A 21,201-nucleotide genomic window follows, 5' to 3' on the forward strand; every position below is an offset into this window, starting at 1 on the left:
GAGGGGAAGACAAATTTGAAACAACTCTCCTCCAGTAATTAGGTTATAATTTCCATGTCTATAATCTAATTATGGGCGTCACCTTAAATTCAAGTAGTCTTGGATTCAGTTAAATAAGGTATATTATTTAGTTAGTCTATAAAGGTGCATACCTATACTGCCTTCTGACTAACATGACGAACTATCGCTCTCTGCTCAAAGTGGGCTAATGACATTGGATCAAAAATTAGTGTTGAAGAATGGGAGACCATCTGGAGCAGTGGTTCTCAAACATCCAACTCTCTCAATAATAAAATAAAATAATTTAAAAATCCTACATCAGTGGTATCTCACCCTACCTAAAATTAACAAATTAATGGTTCAGGAACAGGAAAATGAGTGCAGTCAGTTGGGAGCATTCTACCACATATGGTGGACATGTCCACAATCAAACTGTTCTAGAAAAAGGCTGGAGACATGTTGAGGGAAATAACAGAATACTAGCTGTCAGATAGCCCCTTTAGTGTTCCTGCTCAACTTTCCTGAAAACTCTGCAACATATAAGAATCATAAGAAATTGACAGTCATCTTCCAGTAGTTGGAAGAATTACAATTGAAAAAGCCTGGAAGAGAAGTACCACCCCTAAAAACACTGACTGGTTTAAAAAAGTTTGGGAAGTTTTAGTAATGGAAAAGTTGTTCTATCAAGGGCTGAAGGAAAAAAGATGTTTATTTGGTAATTTGGTGGACATTTTTGGAATTTGCTAAAAAAAAAATAATCTTTTCCTGCCTCCAAACCAGAATGCTTGAGAAACTTTTTTGACCACTGAAGGAAACTGAACAAATTTGGAATACATTTAAAATTTAAAAACATAGATGAAGGGAAGATAGGGAGCTTTATATTATGCAGCATTCTAAGGAAAAAGAGGGTTTGAATTATTATAGTGAGATGAATATACACAAACACTTAACATCACCTGAAACAAAGGAACTGCCAGAGACTAAAAGAAAGAGAAGAAAAGAAAAGAAAAAAATTCCTGTGGACATTGACTTCAGTTAAAGAAGCACTTTTAATGAAAGATAAATACCTGTCTTTATGTATATTTTAGGGAATTGGCTGTATCTTTGTATGTTAAATTTGTCATTAATTAATCCAATTTAGCACATAAATACAGTTAAAAAAAAAATAAAAATAAAAATATAACTGTTAGCCAGAAAGGGAAAAGCAAGCTCTGAGTTTTCCCTTTTCTCAGGGCTCCAACAGGGCCTTTACAGTGAAGACAATCAGAATTTCTTTCCCCCTCTCCTTTAAAAAACAAAAATAAAAATTCCAGAATTTTAGAACTTTTCTTCTTGAAATCTGATACATTCATCCTAATTTCCGACCCAGGATATCCCAGTACCAGGATGGTATACTAATATCTCACAATGACCATTATCTAATATAGTGAACAGTTCAAAGTTTTTTTGTTTTTTTTTTTTTTACAGACTCCTTTGGAAGAAAGAGAACTTCACATGGCCCAAACTTCCCACCCAGCAGCCCAGTCCTTCAGCTGTGTAGTGCTGACAGTGTTCAGTGTAGAGTGCTCTAGGAACTCCAAGTTCTGACATCTTACTCTGAGAACTATTGACATAATATAAACAGAGAACGCATTTAGGTCAGTACCTGCCTAAACAGAAGTGTGCCAGTTTTTAACATCCGCCCCCCTCTGCCCCAATTGGATTTTTGCATGTTTAGCATTTATTCAAATGAGGCCATTTTTAGGTAAATATTCAATCTATGGATTCTGGAGCCTAAATTTTGTACATCAAAATTCTGTTCTTGAAGATGTAAAATTCTATATAAGGCAGGAAAGTGGTAAGTGTGTGTAAGCAGGGAATCTTACTCTTTTTCATGGAACAGATAACAACTAGTGAAAGAACAAGTCTTTATGAACAGATGGTTTGTTAACCTACTCCTTGGGAGGTCCAAAAGATTGCCTCCAAAAATAGAACCAGGAAGGTTGGGAAGAAAATACTAATCCTAGCAGAATAAGATAGGAAAATAAAATTGCAGGGATTGGCTAATCTTACATGCTGTATGAAAAATGTACATTTTAAATAGGATAGCAGGCCTGAATATTTAAGAACAGAACATTAGGAGAACAGTAATAAGACAATTAGTAGCTTGGCTTCTTCATAATATTTTAATTCTAGTGTAGAAAAGTGTGCCCTGTGTTTGATTTGTCAAAATTTCCCCCCAGTAGAACTACTAAACCAGACTGACTCATGCTTCTGATAATCCAGGAGTGTATCCAAAAACAATGTACAAGGTTTATATAAAATCTCACCACACTGACATAAGACAAAAAACCACCCTATTTGTTAATGATAAAGTTATTTAGGGAATTCATATCACATTTTAACAACAATTTTTGTCACTGATAGGTATATGAAGTATCTCTTTGTGAAAAGAAGAGCTTTAACAGAGATGCATTCCTCTTAAAAACAAAATAAAAATGAAAATAGCCATCCTTATAAACTGAAGAAGGAAGGATTGCCATCTAGTTACTATGAACAAGTACAAAAGTTTTTAAGAAGAACAAAGGAACATGCAAGTCATCGATTTTCCTCCCCCATGACCTCAGATGAATTTGTAATAAAAGTTTGTCCAAAAATGTCCACCAGAACACTCATTCTGGGAAACCTGGCAGCACAGTTACAAAGTTTATGAAACTTTAGATCTATAGTGGAAAATACCACCACCACCACCAAACCCTAGCATGTGCCATAGAAAAATGGAAGAGGAGACAACAGTGTCACTAATGCCTTGACCATCTGCACTGGCAGGGTTGTAAGTTCAGCAAGTACCAGGCTGATTTTATATTACATGTCTAACCAGCAGAAAATAGTTCTTCTTGACTCCAAATCCAGGGATTGGTTTGCCCCTGAGTCCCACCAGTCAGCCACTAGTACCATTACATTAAATGCTACCTAATCTAATTTAAGACCCAGGATGTCATCTTCCTGCTGTACTTGGCCTTGGAGAAGCTGCAGCTGGAGTACTGCATTCAATTTTGGGCTCCACAATTTAGGAAGGATGTGGAGAAGCTTGAAAGAGTCCAGAGGAGAGCCACGCACATGATCAGAGGGCAAGAGAACAGGCCTTATGAAGAGAGGCTGCGAGCTATGGGACTTTTTATCCTGGAGAAGCACAGGCTCAAGGGTAGGGGTGGGCAAAATGTCGCCCAGGGGCCAGATGCGGCCCTCCAGGCCATTCCATCTGGCCCGCGGGGCCCCTAAAAATTTAGAAAACTAACATTTATCTGCTCTGGGCTGCCTGTCATGCAGCCCTTGATAGCTTGCTGAAACTCAGTAAGCAGCCCTCTGCCCAAAATAATTGCCCGCCCCTGCTCAAAGGTGACATGGTGGCAGTCTATAAGTACATAAGGGGTGTATGTCAGGATCTGGGGGAATGCCTGTTCACCAGAGCACCCGAAGGTCCAACGGTCACAAACTTCTTCAAGACAGTTTTAGGCTGGACATAAGGAAAAACTTCTTTACTGTCTGAGCCCCCAAAGCCTGGAATAAACTCCCCCCAGAGGTAGTGCAAGCACCTACTCTGGACACTTTCAAGAAACATTTGGATGTTTGTCTTGCTCGGATCCTTTGACCCTAGTTGACTTCCTGCCCCTTGGGCAGGGGGCTGGACCCAGTGATCTGATGAGGTCCCTTCCAGCCCTAATGTCTATGAGATGTATGAAATAATCTCCCCTCTCTAACCAAGGCCAGTAAGATAATCAGGAGACGCCAGCCTCTTCACAATATTATATTCATTGTATGATTAACATGATAATCATGTTCTAAACTGGAACATGCCACATATTCAAGCAATTTATCATGCAATGAAAATGCAAACCATCCACAAAAATGTTACTCATAACACGTGGAACATCTTTGTGGCTGGTTTGTATTACTTGAATTTGAATCTGTGGCATGTCAGTTTAAAGGGCAAACAGGGAGTTGCTCCTTGGTGCTGGGCTGGCCCTGTACCATTTAAACTTGCCAACACACCTGGGAACCCCACATGGGAAACTGGCTCCCTAGTGCCAGGCTGCTCACAAGTCCAGTTAAATTTCTTGGTGTTCAAGCAGCGCAACACCAGGGAGCTGTTTTTTCATACAGGGCTCCCTGTGTGCCAGTTAGTTTAAAAGGGCACATGTAGCCCAGGTTGAATGAGTGGATCCCCAGTTCTGGGTTAAACTGGGAGCCCAGGATTGGGGGTCTTCTCCTCAATCCCAGTCTGTGGGGACAATGCTGGGTCATTTTGAGCTACAGATGTGGTTTCTAGCCAGAGGGTGCCAAAGCAAGTTGGCACATGCTAGCAGGCAGCAGCTTGGCATCACCATGCGCTGGCCAGCCAGGAAACCTGCACACTGAGGGAAGCCTGGGTGCCCTCTGCTGGCTGGCCACGTGCTAGGTGCCTGGCTGTGCTGCCTCCTCGCTAACCTTGCCACTCCTTGTGCATTTTCTGGTTTCAGGTAAGTTGTATGCGATCATAAAATGATTTTCCTCATGTTGAATGGGGGGGAGGGGGTGTGTGTTGGGGGGGGGGACTCATAATCAAGCAAATACAGTAAATTAATGTCTGGAGGGGGCCACTCATTTTAACATACAATTAATGATGAACTGCAGGCTTACCAAAGGAAGAGATCTTTTAGTTAACCCAATGTACTCTCTGCTTGCATTTTATTCATTCTACTTTTAAATCTCTCAAATGAGGGGTGCCATAATTTATATAGGAACCAATGATTAAAGTGTATTTGTAATTATGTTCAGGTTTGGATTTGCTTGTCTATCTGCTTGTCTTAACAGGTTTTCTTGTGTTTGGTATGTTAGTGTTTATCTTTGTTAAGGTTATATACAAGTAACTGAATATCCATATTTTGTGTGGGACAGGGAGGATTATATTATTTTTAACATAATAAAACTTGTAGAAAATCACATGCAAGAAATTCAGTAGCTTAGCTACCAAGTGAAGCTATGGAGTGAAACAAAAGGGAATATTACAGCTTGCGTCTTCTCTTAACACTCATTAAAATCCTGTATTTTTAGACTAGTGGTTCTCAAACTTTTTAGACTCAAGTTATCCCGTTAGATGTAAAGCACCCCTTGGTGCTTTCCTATTTGAAATCTCTAGGTTTATTTTGTGAATCATGTGTAGGTGTTTGCATACCTAACAATATAAATATTACATGACACCCATGGCACCATTAGAAGAATCTTAACAGGGTGCCATGGCACTGTGGGTGAAAATCACTGATTTAAACTAAAGTTTTTCTGCTTGACTCATACACAAATGTTAAGCAACAATACACAGCCACTCAAATACACAATATCTAACAATGTAAAATAAACAGATAAGCACAAATTCCACAGTGGTGTTACTATTAAACAGTACTGTATGTTAAGAATCTCTCTGAATGGCATCCAGGGTAACACAATCATAAAAAACCCAAACATCTACACATGGAAAAATGTTAGACTCTGGGGCAGCAAAGAACCTTGCCTCCTCCTCCCCTTCCAAAAACATTCTTAGAAAAAAGCACGTAATAGAAACAAAGAAAGAATGAAAAAGACAGGACATTATTCCTTCTATCTACCTTACTCAGAACTCGACATTGGCCTTGGATCTTTCTCTGCTATTTTGCTTTTTAAAAGAAACCCCTTTCATATGAATTTCTTTTTCATTACACATTTATATAAAGCTTTCTCCCAATTTTTAAATGACAGTTTCACATAACAGAATCACAATATTTCTACATTATCTCATGATACTGTATTGCTTATTCTGGCATTGATTCAATTAGGAATATTACAGATGAGAAATGTCATTGCCAATTTCATAGGGTCAAATCTTCTCCACTGACTGTCAATTGGCATGCAAGGAGAGAAAAGTTCATCTTGTAATAAGGATGGGCCACATCAAAGCTGTGTAATAAGACACAGCTGAAAAAGTTTTCACAAACAACCAGGATGTACCAAAACCAGATAACCAGTTTCTATTCATTTTGATCCATCCACTGTGCACATTCAGTGCATCACTAGCAGCACAGCTCTTGGCTCTTTATCTCTTCCTTTCCCGCTGCCCTTTTCTTCTGTGTAAATAGGGCAAAACAATGTTTAGGGCAGCAATAATTTATATTCCCTATCTGGTACAACTGTTTAGATTTCTAATTCTTGCCTCAGAGTTCCAGTAAAATCCTGAAACATGTTGCCCATCTCTAAGGGTAAAGGCAAGCCTAGTTATTCTTCTCCTTCTCAGTCCCCTACTCAATATGTGATTAAATAAGCTCCTTTTTATCCCACACAATTGTAAGTGACACAGACCAGAGTGGGCAAAATACAGCCCATGGGTCATATCTGGCCTGCCAACAGACTTGATCTGGCCTGTGTGTGGATGGCTGTCAACTCATTGAGCGCATCCACACGAGCGTGCATGTGCATCTTGCAGCATCTCAAAGTCCTTTGAGATGCTGCAGGAGGCACGTGTGGGAACAAAAAAATATTCCCCGTGCTGCAAATTTGCAGAGCGGGGGCAAAATTAGATCCCTGGATATCCAGGGGTTAAAAAAAAACTGTGGGGGAAAAAAGCGGGGCAGGGCACAGTCCCGAACCGTGCCCTGAGGCAACCGGAGGCTTGGTCCTCCACAGAGACAGTCTGGTAGCCATCCAGAGTGTCTCTATGGCTGGCCCTCACCCTGGTGCTGAAACATGCTGTGCAGGGCAAGCAGAGTACCAGCTGTGGGGAGCTGGACTTGGGCTCCTGCTGGTAAGCAGAGGGTGGAGGAGCTGGAGGAGGAGGGAAGGGGACCATGCTGAGGCTGGGCATGCCAGGCACTGGGGGGTCTGAGGGAGCTTCAGGATCCACCAGGGAATGGGGCTGGGTGGGGAAGCAATCTGGGGAGCTGGGGGAGCAAGCAGGGGTTGGGCATGTTGGCACAGCAGGGGGGTAGCCGCTGGGGGGCCATGTGGCCCCTATTGGGGGGGCTGTAGCCCTGTGGGGGGCAGTCCATGAGCTGTGCAGGGGGGCTGCACCCTGCAGGGGGCAGGGGACCCATCCCTTCTGAACAGCCCCCCCATGGTCACCCCACACCTACCCACACACCCCACAGGCACACACATCCTCCCACCCTGCTTCCAACTGCCCTTCTGCAAACCCCATATCCCCCCAGGACATACCTTGCATGCCCAGCTACCAGACAGAATGAGACCTGCTAGCAGGACCTGTGGCTGCAGGGGCACCTGTCCCCACATCCTGGTTAATGAAGGGGTCACAGGAAGCTCTAACTGCTCTATGGTAAGAAAACCAAAGGCAAATAGCAAAAAATATAGCTATTTAGAATTCATGTTATTATGATGATAGAGGCACTGGTAGGCTTCCAAACTGCTTTAACACCGTAGATATATCAATAAAACATTGCCCAACTGATTGATGTCGCTCTGTCACTCTCTCTTTCTCTCTCTCTCTATATAGTGGTCTTTTGTTTTAATTGTGGAGGAACATGGACTTGGGGTATTTTACAGAGTGATTTAGGGATTCTTTTATCAGGGATTTTTCAGTTTTCAATTAGGAAACACCAGAATTCCTGCTAGGAAGGCAAGTGGCAGGACCCAGGCAGAGGAGCCTTTTCAGAGCTGGCACCTTGGACCCAGCTGGAGGTGGCTGACCTCCTGGCCAATTGCAGCCAGGAGGACATGCCTTGACAGTTCAAAGCAGGCCACCACACTGGAAACATCTTCTGGGTAATAGCTGTCCAGATGGCCAGGCAGGGGGCACACCTGGCAGTAGTGCCACACAAAGGCCAAATATGCAGCCATAGCCCACTGGCAGCTGGCTCAGAGGGGCAGATGCCTCTACTGGCTCTGCCCCCACCCAGGCATCCACTGGCTCTACAGTCCCCATCCAGGTCTGGCAGGTGCACAGCAGGTCACAGCCGGGCAGCAGCCCCCACTACCAGACTGCTGCAGTGGGTAGAGGGTGCAGGGAACTCTCAGTTAGGGCTGCTGCAGCAGTCCAGCTGGCAAAAGGTGTAGTGTCCCCAGGTGCCAATTGGCTGGACCCCAGAAGCTCCTGAGAGTGAGTAGCCTTGAGCTACTTGACAGGGCAGCTTTTTGTACTGATGGGGCCAGGACAGGGCAGCTTTTTATATTGCTGGGGACCGCACAGGTGCTGGCCCCAGGCTCTAGCTCCCCCTGGCTGCAGATCTGGGAGGAGCCAGGCAGGGTTATTTTGCCCCAAGTGGCACAATTTGCCCCACACCAGAGTACATGTCCAGGCCCGTGCACAGAGGCAAAAAGCCCCGACTCAAATTTGCACCACTTCTATTTGAGCTGCTGCAAGTGTATGTGCTTGCACATGCCTCAGTCTATTTTCTTTCTCTTTTTCCTTTCTTCATTTTATTTGGTCCTCCAATTTTTGCATCCCTGACTTCTTACATCATACACACAGCTGCACAACCTTGCCCACACAAAAATCTCTACAGCCTACATGATGATGAATCACTTAAACCACTCCCACTACAGGCACTGTTTTCTAATATCAATGGTACAATTAGGCTGGTTAAGATACTCTAATATCAACTTACACTTCTCACTGACTCTTCTCCCCTAGAATTCACATTGTCATTATATTATAAACGAAAATCAGCATTCCCGGGTTAGTTGGTAAAAGCTACTATTCTAGATCTCATATATACTTCAGCCCACTAACATATGTTATTCATTAGCCCATCAGACATGGATCTTAGTCCAGAACCCAGAAAATGATCAAACAGTGAAGTTACTGGTCTCCAACATGAATGTTCTTTGCTTCCTGAGCCTAATCAAATTCTAAAATCAAAGATCATTTAGAGTCAAGTAGATGAGAGTATGAAATTAGTCTAACTCCCCAAACCATGTTAGAGTTTGCCCCATGTAGCCATTCAAGAGAGTGTGGAAGAAAAATTATACCAATGTGACAATGAGATTGCTCAATTACCTGAAGACAGAGCTGATAATATTTGTCACCATAAAAATTCATCTGTAATCGATAGATTCAGTATCACAGCTAATTGAACAGGAGAAGAACACTTTCAGCATGGATACTGTATTTTATGCAGGATTATAGACTGAAGTTTTAAGATTCCCTAGTCTTCTTTTTCATTTCATAATGTAGAATTCAGAAGATTTCATTATAGAACATGGAAAGGTTTTGCAAAGATATATTGAATATTCTATGTTCTCTGACCAAGGTAATTTACTGGTCATATTCCACCTTCCCACTACAAAGGATGAAACAGTTAAAAGTCCCTAGATATCAAATCTTGTGAATACTGGAGATCAGAGTGTAAACTGCTTTACCCTATGGAGAGGATAATTCTGCTATTTAGGTATTTATATGTAATTATATAAATAATTGTAATTGCACACCTAATCCAGGAGTGTCTCCTTCTAGAAGACAGCATGAAGCAGTGCTTTCACAGATCATTGCGCAAATAATGTTAAATATCTAACCTCTGAACTGTTGGGGTTGTTTGAAGGCATGACAAGTTCATCAACCAAATATTACAGGCCTTAAAATGACTAGTGGCTTTTGCCTACCTTTTCACATGTCCTCCATCACTGACATCAATAAGACCTATGACACTGACTATCAATAAGAACTCGAGTACTGAGTTCAACATTTGGCTGCTTCAGTTTTAAAAACCTGAAATTGGTGTAGGTTATTAGGCTGCAGTGATTTTAGGAAACAAGGTGTGATAGTTCACTGACAAACAACCACTATGTGTTCTTTTCTGCATAACAATTTAAGTGAAAAATTAGATTGTTCTAAGAATGCAAATCATTACCCAAGTATTTAACAACTACTTGGCATTTATATTATAATACCACCTTACATTTCCGCACAATCTCTCCCACAGATGTCAAATTGCTTTACTCTTAGGGAGCTGTTCCTGGAAAAATGGAATGAACTCAAGTTGTAGTGCCATGCTCTGAGAAAGAGTAATGGAAGTACAGGAGGGCAGATGCAAAGCATCCTCATATCCAAAATCTGAGGGAATACGGCATTTACCACAGTGAGAAATGGCATAATGGACACAAGCTGCCAATGTGGAATTAGAGTGATGTAAAAATGTACTGCTTAAAACCACATTCTGCCCCTGCTGTCTGTCATGTAGCATTTCTACTGAGATGTTAAGCACTGAACAAGACCAGAGAGCCAGAATGACCCAGTTGCTTCTGCCACCACAGCTACCCAACTTCTCCCTGCTGCTGCTTCTTTCTGCTGCCCAGCCAGTGCAGCATGGAGTGAAACACCCAACTGCAGTGCTGCCTAGGCAAAGCTTCCTATCACCAAATGCTCCCAAACCCCCACTCTGTGGGCTGGATCCAATAGTTCTGCAGACTGGATCTGGCCCATGGGCCAGAGGTTGCAGACCCCTTGCACAAGGCTGCTCAGGACTTGGCCCATAAGCTTTACTTGTATGCTGGAGTTACAAGTAACCACCTAAGAACAGAATTTGGCTCTGTCATTGAATTATTTGTTTAATTCAATAATACTCTAAGGACAGATTTTTTCTTTTTACGTTTTAACATCAAATGGTTTTGTGAACAGTCTCACCTAATTAAACTTTACTATAAGTTCAAATTTTGACTTTATAAATCATTAATAGGACTATCATAAATGACAATAAAAATACGTTCACTCTACCTTGTATGATTATTTCCATTTTCTGTTTTATAGGCATGCCTTTTCTTATTTAAAACATTGTCTTCTGATCCTTGTCTCTGACCCCGGAAGAATATGTTATGAACTGTCTGTCGGCATCTTTCTTGAGTCCAAGTGTATTCTAAATTCAAAGCTTCTGTGATTCAAACAGAGTGTTTTAACATAAAAAAACCTTTGAAAATAAAGATTATATTTTATGTCATTCTCCAAAATTTGTAAAATCAAGATTAACACAACAGTAAAAGGGTATTCATAGACATTTCTTGTAAAGTTGAAGCAAAATAAAGTTTGATATAGTAACCTTAAATTCCCAAAGTGAAAAAGATTCTTGCCTACCCTGTTCCCCTGAAAACTAAACTTACCAGAACACATGTTTATTGGTATAACTACATCCACATTAGGGGGTAAGCACTGATTTACATAGACCAGTGGTTCCCAGACTCTGACACATTGTGCAACACCGATTTAAAATGATACAACCTTAAGTACCACCAGCAAATTTTTCAGTTCAACCTTAAGTAGCACCAGCTAATTTTTGTCATATAAGGTAACTATAATAAATTTGTTAACATGTACCACTGACAGTCTATGTCAGCAGTTCCTAATCTATTCTACCAGTTTGGTTAAATAGGTGCTAAAACTGTGCATAGATAAGATGCATTGTAGTTAAGAGAAGAACTGATATCATTATGACACTTGAGATATTGTCCACAGGGGACTCCTGCCACGTGAAAGCTGCTTAACTGACAAAGGAAATGCCTTTTATCTAGAATCAGTTAAATTCTTAGTTTTGGTTTGTATTTGTTATTGCCTACTTATCTCAAGCACCTGAAAACAAAAACTAGTGGTAGAAAAGCTGTTCTGTTAAAAGATGCAGCCTCTCTCAACCTTTTCTTTAAGGTTGGATTAAGCTTCTAATTCTCATGATACCTCTTCTCAAATGTTACAAACAAATGAACCTCCTCCCTTTTGACAGGTCTTCATCTTAATCAGTACCTCTGCTAATTGTTTATCTACTACCCCTGTGAATCTCTCTTCTCTCTCTTCCAATTACGTATTTACTGTGCTATGCTGGCTTTTATTCTTCAAACCTGAAGGATGTCTTACATTCGAGGCTTGTCTAACTCTATGCCAATGATACTGTTGGTCCAATAAAAGATATCACTCTAAGAAATTCTCACCTTTAGCAAAACCAAGAAACATCATGCTTGACATTCCCAGTGTTTTCTCAGTAAAAGAAAGTCAAGGGAAAAAACCTACATTTTTTCCTTTGCAAGTCACTTAGAACAAAATTACGATATTTATCATATACTATTAATTTCTTATCTACTTAGCAGCTTTTAGCTAATAATAATAACGAGCAAGATTATAAAAACTTACTCAGTGTAAAACTTTCACCAAGATCAGTAAATATTTGCACTAAATAACTGTGCAAATGTGAACTGAATTAAAACTGAGGTGGGCTTCAAAACATTAATAATGTTAGAATTTCTATTGCATATGTCAACAATAGAGCTTAACACACTCACAAGTATTAATTAAATACAACTTAAAACACCTATATTACATTTTATCCCTGTTTTCAGATGGGAAAATGGGGCACAAAGATGAAGGCCTACATTTTCAAGCAGTTTACTAATTTTAGAAATGTAAGGCACCTAAACCCTGATTTTGAGACAGTATGTAAATAAAGTAACTGGAAATTGAGTGCTCTCTTAGAACTTTTGAAAAATGAAACCTCTTAGTGAACTGAGTTGAATGACCAAAAATGAGTCACCCCAAATTAGCAGAAGCATTTGAATACAAAAGTAGGCATAAAATGACTTGCTTTTAGTTGTTCAATGACATTAGTACCAAGGAGGGGGAAATGGAAACAGAAAGCAGATCTCATACCCAGGGGCAGATCGGCAGGGGAGTGGGGAGGGAGGGTGTAGTGGTGCAGCTGCACCCTTCTGTGATTCTTGGTCCACCCAAAGTTTAAAACCAGCTGCCTGGTAGCAGCAACAGTATTTCTAGTCAGGCAGTAATGAGCAACCCAATTGACTTTATGGTTCAATATAATCTACCTGATTCTTCCTAAACATTTCATTCCATGGCTGTTAACAACCCTCTCCTTTTTAATGATCTTGATATTCTATTAATCAATCCAACCTTTCTCCTGTAATTCTGCTGTTAGCAATGTAAGTCTTATTTAAAATTGTTGCAGACTGTTTTTAAGTCTAGCTAAAAACATTAACTCAGGTGAAGAGCAACTCAGATGTGGAAATAACTTTCAGTGAAGCACTGGACACACTGCCGAGAAGCTCAAGAAGGCTCTATTGTTTTATGAACCTGAAAAAGGGATGGACATTTAACTGTAATGACTACAGGATTAATAAAATAACATCTCTTGATTATTTTGCCTAGTTTGTTGTGATTTGATACATAATAGCAAGTTAACACACATTCCAATAAAGTTACATTTGTCTCTTGCTCCTAGTATATTAGTAAAGCATGTCATTTTTTTTTAAATCTGAGAAAAATGTGTGTTGCATTATATGGGATGATGCACCACATCATCTGTACCCCCTTTTTCAAAGTCGTAGATCTGCCCGTGTCTATACCCTACTCCTCTACCTAGCCACTAGACAGCTTTAGTCTTAATAAGCTCTTTTCTTTTTGAGACATTTTTCTTTCTCCATCAAGAATGATTGAAGTGACTAGTTAATGCTCAGCCAATAAAGTGTTCTAATAATTTGCTGGGAAAACCTTTGAGCACTGATGTAGTGATGTGGTTGGGTGCCCAGGGCATGGGGACAGTGGTGACCTCTGGTTGCTGTTGCACTGCCAGCAACACTGCATGGCTGCCAATGGCAGCCAATTTTTTTATGCTCCTCCTCCAGAAATCAGAGGCTGGAATAGTTGACCTGCCCTAGTTACACCACTGCATTTGAGGTGTTCTATAATAAGTAACAAACCCTTGGCTGATTCTGACTAAACAATATTGACCAAGCAATGTTTAAATCAGTGCATCTCAAAGGTGATACACAATACATACCCTTGGGGGTATAGGGCAAACATCCAGATGGTATGCAACAAGAAGGAATTTGGAAGCAGAAGGAAAGGGGGAGAATACAAATGGAGTAAAAAAAAATAAAAGGAAAAATGATGAACTCTATAATGTATCTTAGACTGCTGGAGAGGTTATAGTGTGCACTGACAAAGGTTTACTTTTCTTACTATCCAAAATATGAAATCATAGGGGAAAACAGCCATTTAACAAAAAGGGGCATGAGAAGTAACGAAAGTAAGAATACTGGCTTAAATAATAAATTATATAGTGTATATTTATGTAAGTTTATCCTATCAAATTACACAGATTGTAAGTAGCTTGATCTCTGTGCAATAAAGACATCATAAATTATGTAGAACTCGTATCTAAGCCACATGTTTTTTCCAACACAAACTTTATAAAAAAACATGTTTTTTAGTTAGAACAATGTTTATTTTAATTTCCATGGCATTTAATGGCAACATACAAATTCATTTCTACTTGTTTTTTTAAAACCAGCACTGTGTTTTCTGTTGTTTTTCTCCTAAATGGAGGAGAATATTTTACTATTTGAAAAGAACAGAGTTACTTACTGAATGTACTATTATCTTCTTTTTATTAAAGGAAATATTTTAAATTTAAAAGTTAATTCTGGTGATGAAATTTCCTCTGAACTCCTTATAGTCAATTAATTCAAAGACAAATAGTTTCATTTTGATTCGGAGACAACAACAGTATTTGGGATTGGTAGGCAATAAATTGGGACACTAAAATTCTTTTCATATCAAGTCAGTTTTGCATTTCTAAATCATAGTGCCATAACCTTCTATTATAAGTGACAATGGAATAGTGTTCTCTCTTCTAGGTGTGCATGGCAACACGTTTGTTAACAGAAGCCAAAAAGCAAGTAGCAGTTAAGTATTACAACTGACAACCAAAACTGCTGTACAGCCCCATGAATATTTAATAATAGAACACACCTTTGCTTAATTGGCTGGGATGTAAAGAACTACATTTCCTTCCTTATTTTTGCAGCAGGGAGGCACCTTATAGTTGAATAAGTCTTTTCAGAATGACATCAAAGGGCCAATTTCACTCCTCATTTAGATTCTTGTAACCTCACCAAGCCAGATTCAACCCAGGCCTCAATACAGTTTCTAGTCAGTGCAGTGGGACACAGACACACACACCCACCAACTTTAGTGGGACTACATGAGTACACCTGAGGGCACAGTTGGCCCACAAGGGTTCAACATACTTTAGGCAATGAATAGAAGATCTGTATTTGGGGAGGATGCTATACTTGAGTGTCACAAATTGTTGAATTGTCTTGGTTAAGGTCTGTGCAATAATATCAAGATTGCGGTATTTATGCTACTGTTTCTCAGCACGAATTCAGCAGAAAGCACTGGAGTTGTGTGTTTCAGAAAGGCTAGGAGTAAACAGTTCAACTCTGACATGTTCAAGAAGTTTGGCTTCTTTTCCACTGCGCTACATTCTACAATGGCTTTGGGAGGGTTTAAAATAACTGACCCATTAAAGATTCTGAGAATAGGCAAAAACTTTAGTAATAAGATGTAATCTTTTTTTTTTTTTTTTTTTTTTTTTAAGAAAATAAACATTTACTAACATTTTTAAATTCTCTCTTATCAATGCAAAATATTTACTTGTTTTAAGTCATTACTAAAAGCAAGTAAGGTCAAAGCTACCATCTTGCAAGCCAGGCCATTTTCAGCCACTTATTTAGTGAGGCCTGGCCTCAGGAGAGGCTATGATTACCAAACATACAATTACTGTTTTGTGATACTAGAATGACAGCAATTGGCTACCCTTCAGCAAATTCTCAGTCCAATGTCACATTTGTTATGCACCCAAACTCAATGGGAGTCCAACCACAAATCAATAGGATTTTACAGTGCACATGGAATGCAGAATCATACACTTGGACACCGATACAGATGCAGCGAGGCTGCTCTGACATGCTGTAATTAGAGCACATTGGAGCAGACACGATTAATCGACTGAGTTCGCTGGAGCGTGGTAATTACTGAACTCCAGCAAACTCAAACATCATGTGCATCAGCACCCCTGCATTGAAAAATGGCTTTAACTGAAGCTCGTTGAATTAAAGACCTCCCCACAACTCCCGGAGCACATGTATAAGCACCCCCTGATTTTGAAACAGAAATTATATCTTCAGAAATGCACAAACAACTATGGACTTCAATGGAAACAATGGAAATTGTCTTTGGAGAGGTAAGGGCAATACCTGGCCTTAGACCAAAAAGATTTTTAAAATTAATTAACTTCTGACAATATCCAAGCCAAATTTTGTACTTGAATACACATATGTTACTATCAATAGTTGCCACAGAAGACATAAGATTGCATGTGAGATAAGTAATTGGATCTAAATTTGTTTTTATTAATAACATTCCATAACAATATCTAATTTGTAACCTTAATAATACATTTGCCTTTCTTATAAATAGTTTACTAAAAATAAGGTAAAAAAAATTCTAAAGAAGTGATTTCATAACTGCTAATGAATGGCCCCCATACTTAAGAAAACTTGAAAAAAAGGGGATCTTTGTCAGTGCAAAGTATTCCTTATGTCCACATAACTCCAACTAACATGGCTGGGAGTATTACACATCTGCTTAAGGGCTGTCAGAAGAAACTCCAAGAATTGCTTTAGCCCAATCTTGCCAGTTAAGAAAAAGATTGAAAATATCATTAAAAATGATAAAAATATTTCCATTACCTATCAATGGAGAGTGAAGCCTGGCATGGTCATGATCAAGGTAGCATCCAGAACAGCTGGTGAGAAAGGGAAAATGAATTGGTGATGAGCTTCTTGATGGAGCACTGCAAACACGACCCTCCTGTTGAAAAGAAAAGACACCAGTTTAATGTGTTACGTAGTAAACCTGAACTTTTTTTGGTTAGCTGAATTTGACAGAACTCAGAACAAGAAGAAAAAAATAGCTATCACAATCTCATTAAAATACAATATTTTACTTATTTTAAAAGGAAAAACATCTTACCATACCATTTTTAACTATTTCTGTGCACCTCATCCTACAGGTGCACAGAAATCCACAAGTGCCACTAAAGTCAGCTACATAGGAATTAAGTAGTTGTAAAAGGCCAGGGGTCCTCTACCACAGGGATAAATAATAATAGAAAAATAATATTTATGTGCTGTGAACTCCACAAGCCCCTTTACTGGCTCTGTGATAACTGAATTATCTTGCTTCGAAAAATGAACACGTATTCTGTAGATCTGTAAGGAACAACAAAATAGTACCACAGGGAACTGTAGGAAAGTCTAGGCGATAAAATACAAATGAGCAGTCTGCTCTTCCTGTCAGCTCTGCAGCTCCTAGTTCTTTGTACTGAGCTCTCTCTTCAACCTTCATGTGGAGCCCAGGGGAATTTCTATAGCAGCAGGGCTCCTCTTTTCTTTGGCACAAATAGTAAAGGAGACCAGGTAGGGAGAAATTCATGCATATAACCTGGAAAACAGCCATATTTTTAGTTATGGGCTTCCTCATCCCCAAATACTGTTTGTTAATGGCTGGGAGCATCACTTTCATTTATTTTATTCTTTCTAGATGAGCCTCAAAATAACGGTCATCTAAGTTAGGCCTTCTGCCCCTTTAAAATTCCACCCCTGCTGGCTGACATTTAGTCAGCCTGGGAAGAACCTGCCCCCAATGACATTCCCATGAGCCTGACTGACATGCATCTTGACAAGAGTGGGCAAAGTCTGCAACCCATTCCCAGTAACAACTACTATAGCAAGCTAAAAATGGCTGGCTGGCTTAAAAATGGCTTTCTAGCTTTAATGGAAAAATCTATGAAACAGATAAGTGTTTAGGATACCATCAGTACTGTTCTGCCCTGCTCTTTAGAAAACCAGCATAATATAGTATCAACAAGTATTAGAATTTAGTGAGAACTCACTGGAAAGTTATTAGTGGGAAACTTCCATGATTCATGTGTTTCCCTCACATTTCCAGAGAGCAAGTTAAAGCCTAATATACAAATAGAGAGTGGGGAAACGAATACAATTAATGTCTCTCTACTCCAGAGGAAAAAATAGGGAAGAAGAAATGTTTTATTAAGCTGTTTTGTTTTCCCATTTATACTTCTGCTTTATAGGTTATTTTGTGCTCTTACTGTTGGCAAGGGCAGAATATCAATCAATCAATCAATCAATCAATCAATCAATCAAAGTAAATAATGTTACCAGACTTTCCAAAAGAATAAAAGAAATGCAGGTTTGGAAGAAAAGTAAACAAGAAATCTATGTAAAGGGTAAAGAAAATAAATCATCTTCTCACATCCCTGTAACTTGGGTCATATTACTGGAAATGTAATTTGAAGTTATTTTCTTAATGACCATAAAATAACATCTACCATATCCTAGAGAGGCTGAAAGTTAACAGTACAAGGGACTCGATGCTTTAAATAACAAATATCTTTAACTTACAGAAATAAGTAATAGATGATGCATGTGTGTATCTGTTGTTTATCTATGTAGTATAGCAACTCCCATTTGAAGGAAGCCCATACACAGTATTCTGTGTTCATATTTTGTTAAAAGTTCTCCAAATGCACATATATAGAAATGTTACTGATACACCTAGATACTAAGGGATGTATGTTTGTCCATAAACTATATGACCCTCAAGGACATTTGGAACCAAATTAGAACAAGAAAACAAACCTGAAACAAAAATATTATTGTTCAGTATTTGACAATTTAAGAACACAGATTGGCAACCATTACATTCTTATTACCATACCTCTCAATCGTACTTCATTAAAAAATATTAATTGTATTTCTCTACATCTTCTATTGCTACTGGGTGCTACAGACTATAGATACCATATTCAAACTAAACTGCACACATTGCAATATCATCTAGGCAGGACTGGATTAACGCATAGGCAAACTAGGCACATACCTAGAGCCCTGAGCTGCAGGGTGCCCTGGTCCTTCCCTCCTTGGCAGTGGGGCAAATGGCCCCATCCACCTCCCTTTCTTTCCCTTCCCCTCTGCCAGACTTGCCACCACAGCAGCTGCTTCCTAGCAGTGGCTCTGAGCCCTGCTCCCCGTGGGCAGCAGTGACAGGATGGGGAGGAGGAGTCTTGACCAGCTCAGGGCCCAAAAGTTTGTTTGCCCAGGGCCCACTAAAGGGTTAATCTGGCCTTTCATTTAGGACTATATTTTGAAATACTCTTTGCTGACGGAGCTTCGTCAGCCAGTAACAGAAAGTCAACAGAAGGTGATACATGCCAGGTTGTGCAGTTGGTGGGCACAGAGCTAGGCTTTAGAATGATTCCAGTAGCTGCCTGCATTTGGCTTCTACTGTGTTTCATGAGGTAGACAGGTAACTTATAGTAGACTGTATACAATGACTTATGCAGCTTTGCCTCATGGGTTTGAGAAAATGACAGAATGGTTGAGACCTCCAATCCTGAAAAGGGAATTTGACAAAATCAGGAAAAGGAAGAATACTGCATTTCTTTCCCTCCCCTGTATGTTTTTTCTACAGGATCCACATGTTTAGATGGTCTTTTGCTTACACTAAAATGGAACAGGGGCATCTGAAACTACAAGGGAGCATTTTCCTAATACTTCATTTTCTCAGCCCAAGAAGTTTCCTGTCCCAGAAAGGGTTGGCAATGAGCTGTGTCAATTCTTACATCACATTGAGAATTTTATTGCCATAGTAACTGAGTGTAGGCATTTAAACATAGCAACAGGCTTTTTATAGCACTTTCTGGGTTGTCAAAGTAGCATGTTCTTTTATTTCCTAAGCAGATGCTCACAAGATAAGTATACAAAGATGACAGTACAGCATCCAGCCTACATGTGAAAAACTTTCAATTGTACAAAATATTTTTTCAACCTTTGAGTCGTAAGCTGGCAGGTAAATGTTGGACACATTGTAAATTTCCATACATATTTTATTGATCATTAGAAAAGTCTCCATAAACAACAAAATGCAAAACATTAGTTACAAAACATGCGGTCTCTAAATGCAAAGTTAATTTAACACAATGGTTCAGCTACAATCTGTTTTGGAAGGATGAAGGACATCTTGTCTTACTGCTTATCAAGTAAATGTCAGAGTTGACAAAAAGGGAGGTGTAACAGGGAAGTTCTGCCATGGACTGCTTGGGTGCACAAGGCAACACTGGCTGCTGTGCTGGCAGTGGCAGTGGTGGGGCCAGCTGCTAGCTGTGGCAGCCAGCAGCTATTTCAGTAGTTACCCCCATCCAAAGGCAGTACTTAGGGTTACTGTTCTAGTTGACCCCCGCCCCCACAAGTTATGCTACTGAGAATTGTCTTTGTTTTTCCTTCTCATCAGTAATCAATTCACTATGGCATACCCTTAGTTAGTGTATGTTGACATGGCTCCACAATTCAAATAGAGCAATGATGATATTTAGCAACAAAGGATGTGTCCCTTTGTGGTTTAAGAAGGAAAAATTCAAACTACAGCTTATTATTTTTCCTTTCAATAAAAAAGTACTTTTCTTCTGCATGGTATTTTCCTCTTGCTTCCTTAGTTTCAGTATCATATAATGCAACTGTGGAACCCATTCCAAGACCTGGGAATATCAAGAAGCACAATGGTAGATTTCCCAAGAAATCTTTTGAAATTATTCACCTGTCTGTTATTATTACATGTCAGCCCTGTATAGACTGGGATACTTGATGTTACCATTTTACTGACAAACACCATGCTCGATCCATTAAACAGGAAATGTCAAAGACTTAAAAAAAATCAAATTCAATGGGAAATGCCAAAGGCTTCTCATGAGTGTGCATGGTTTTTAATATTCATGTAAATCCATCCCTTTACTGTCAGAAGAAACATTTAGTGCAGTACACTAAATGCAAGAAATTCCAAACTGTCCTTAGACGTTCAGCACTAGAATGGGATATGTACAACTCACAGAACATATTCATGAAGGCCATATACAGTCTTCAAATACACACAAACTCCTCTTTCACTGGCATTCTTACTTAGCAGTTACAGTATCAGTGAATGATACACCACACAGTTTCCAAAAGTTCCAGTACTCCATGCTGAACATACAGAATTTGGGATTATTATTTGATGACCATGAAAATACAACTGTTTGACCGTTCCTCACTCGGCCTTACTGACAGCTTATTTATAAGATCTAAAGCTCCCTTCAACTAAAGCACTTATAACTGGCTTATTTATTCACATACCACATGCCCCTGAATAAGACACTCACCTTGTTTTTGGAAAGCAAAATGAAGCAGAATGAAGTAAAAAAAAAAAAAAAAGACTTTCTAGCCCTGGCACCAGCTCACCCACAGCTTTAGCTGCCTGGAGCAAGGGTGGAGTCCCATCATCAGCATTACTCCCCCCCCCCCCCCCCCCCCCCC

At 39.7% G+C, this 21,201-nt stretch overlaps 1 protein-coding gene across 3 annotated transcripts in view; it reads right to left on the reverse strand.

The window, feature by feature from the left end:
* MRVI1 (murine retrovirus integration site 1 homolog) overlaps positions 1–21,201 on the reverse strand; it is a 238,680-nt gene that overhangs the window by 97,276 nt on the left and 120,203 nt on the right. For all 3 annotated transcript variants that reach the window (XM_006017678.3, XM_025196720.1, XM_025196721.1), the window contains 2 exons: positions 16,525–16,645; positions 10,712–10,865 (listed from right to left, as the gene is read on the reverse strand). In XM_006017678.3, the coding sequence (XP_006017740.2) occupies positions 10,712–10,865; positions 16,525–16,645 (275 nt within the window). The remainder of the gene's footprint in view (positions 1–10,711; positions 10,866–16,524; positions 16,646–21,201) is intronic.

Source organism: Alligator sinensis, unplaced genomic scaffold, assembly GCF_000455745.1.
Source record: "Alligator sinensis unplaced genomic scaffold, ASM45574v1 scaffold755_2, whole genome shotgun sequence".
In the NCBI taxonomy this organism is placed as follows: Eukaryota; Metazoa; Chordata; order Crocodylia; family Alligatoridae; genus Alligator; species Alligator sinensis.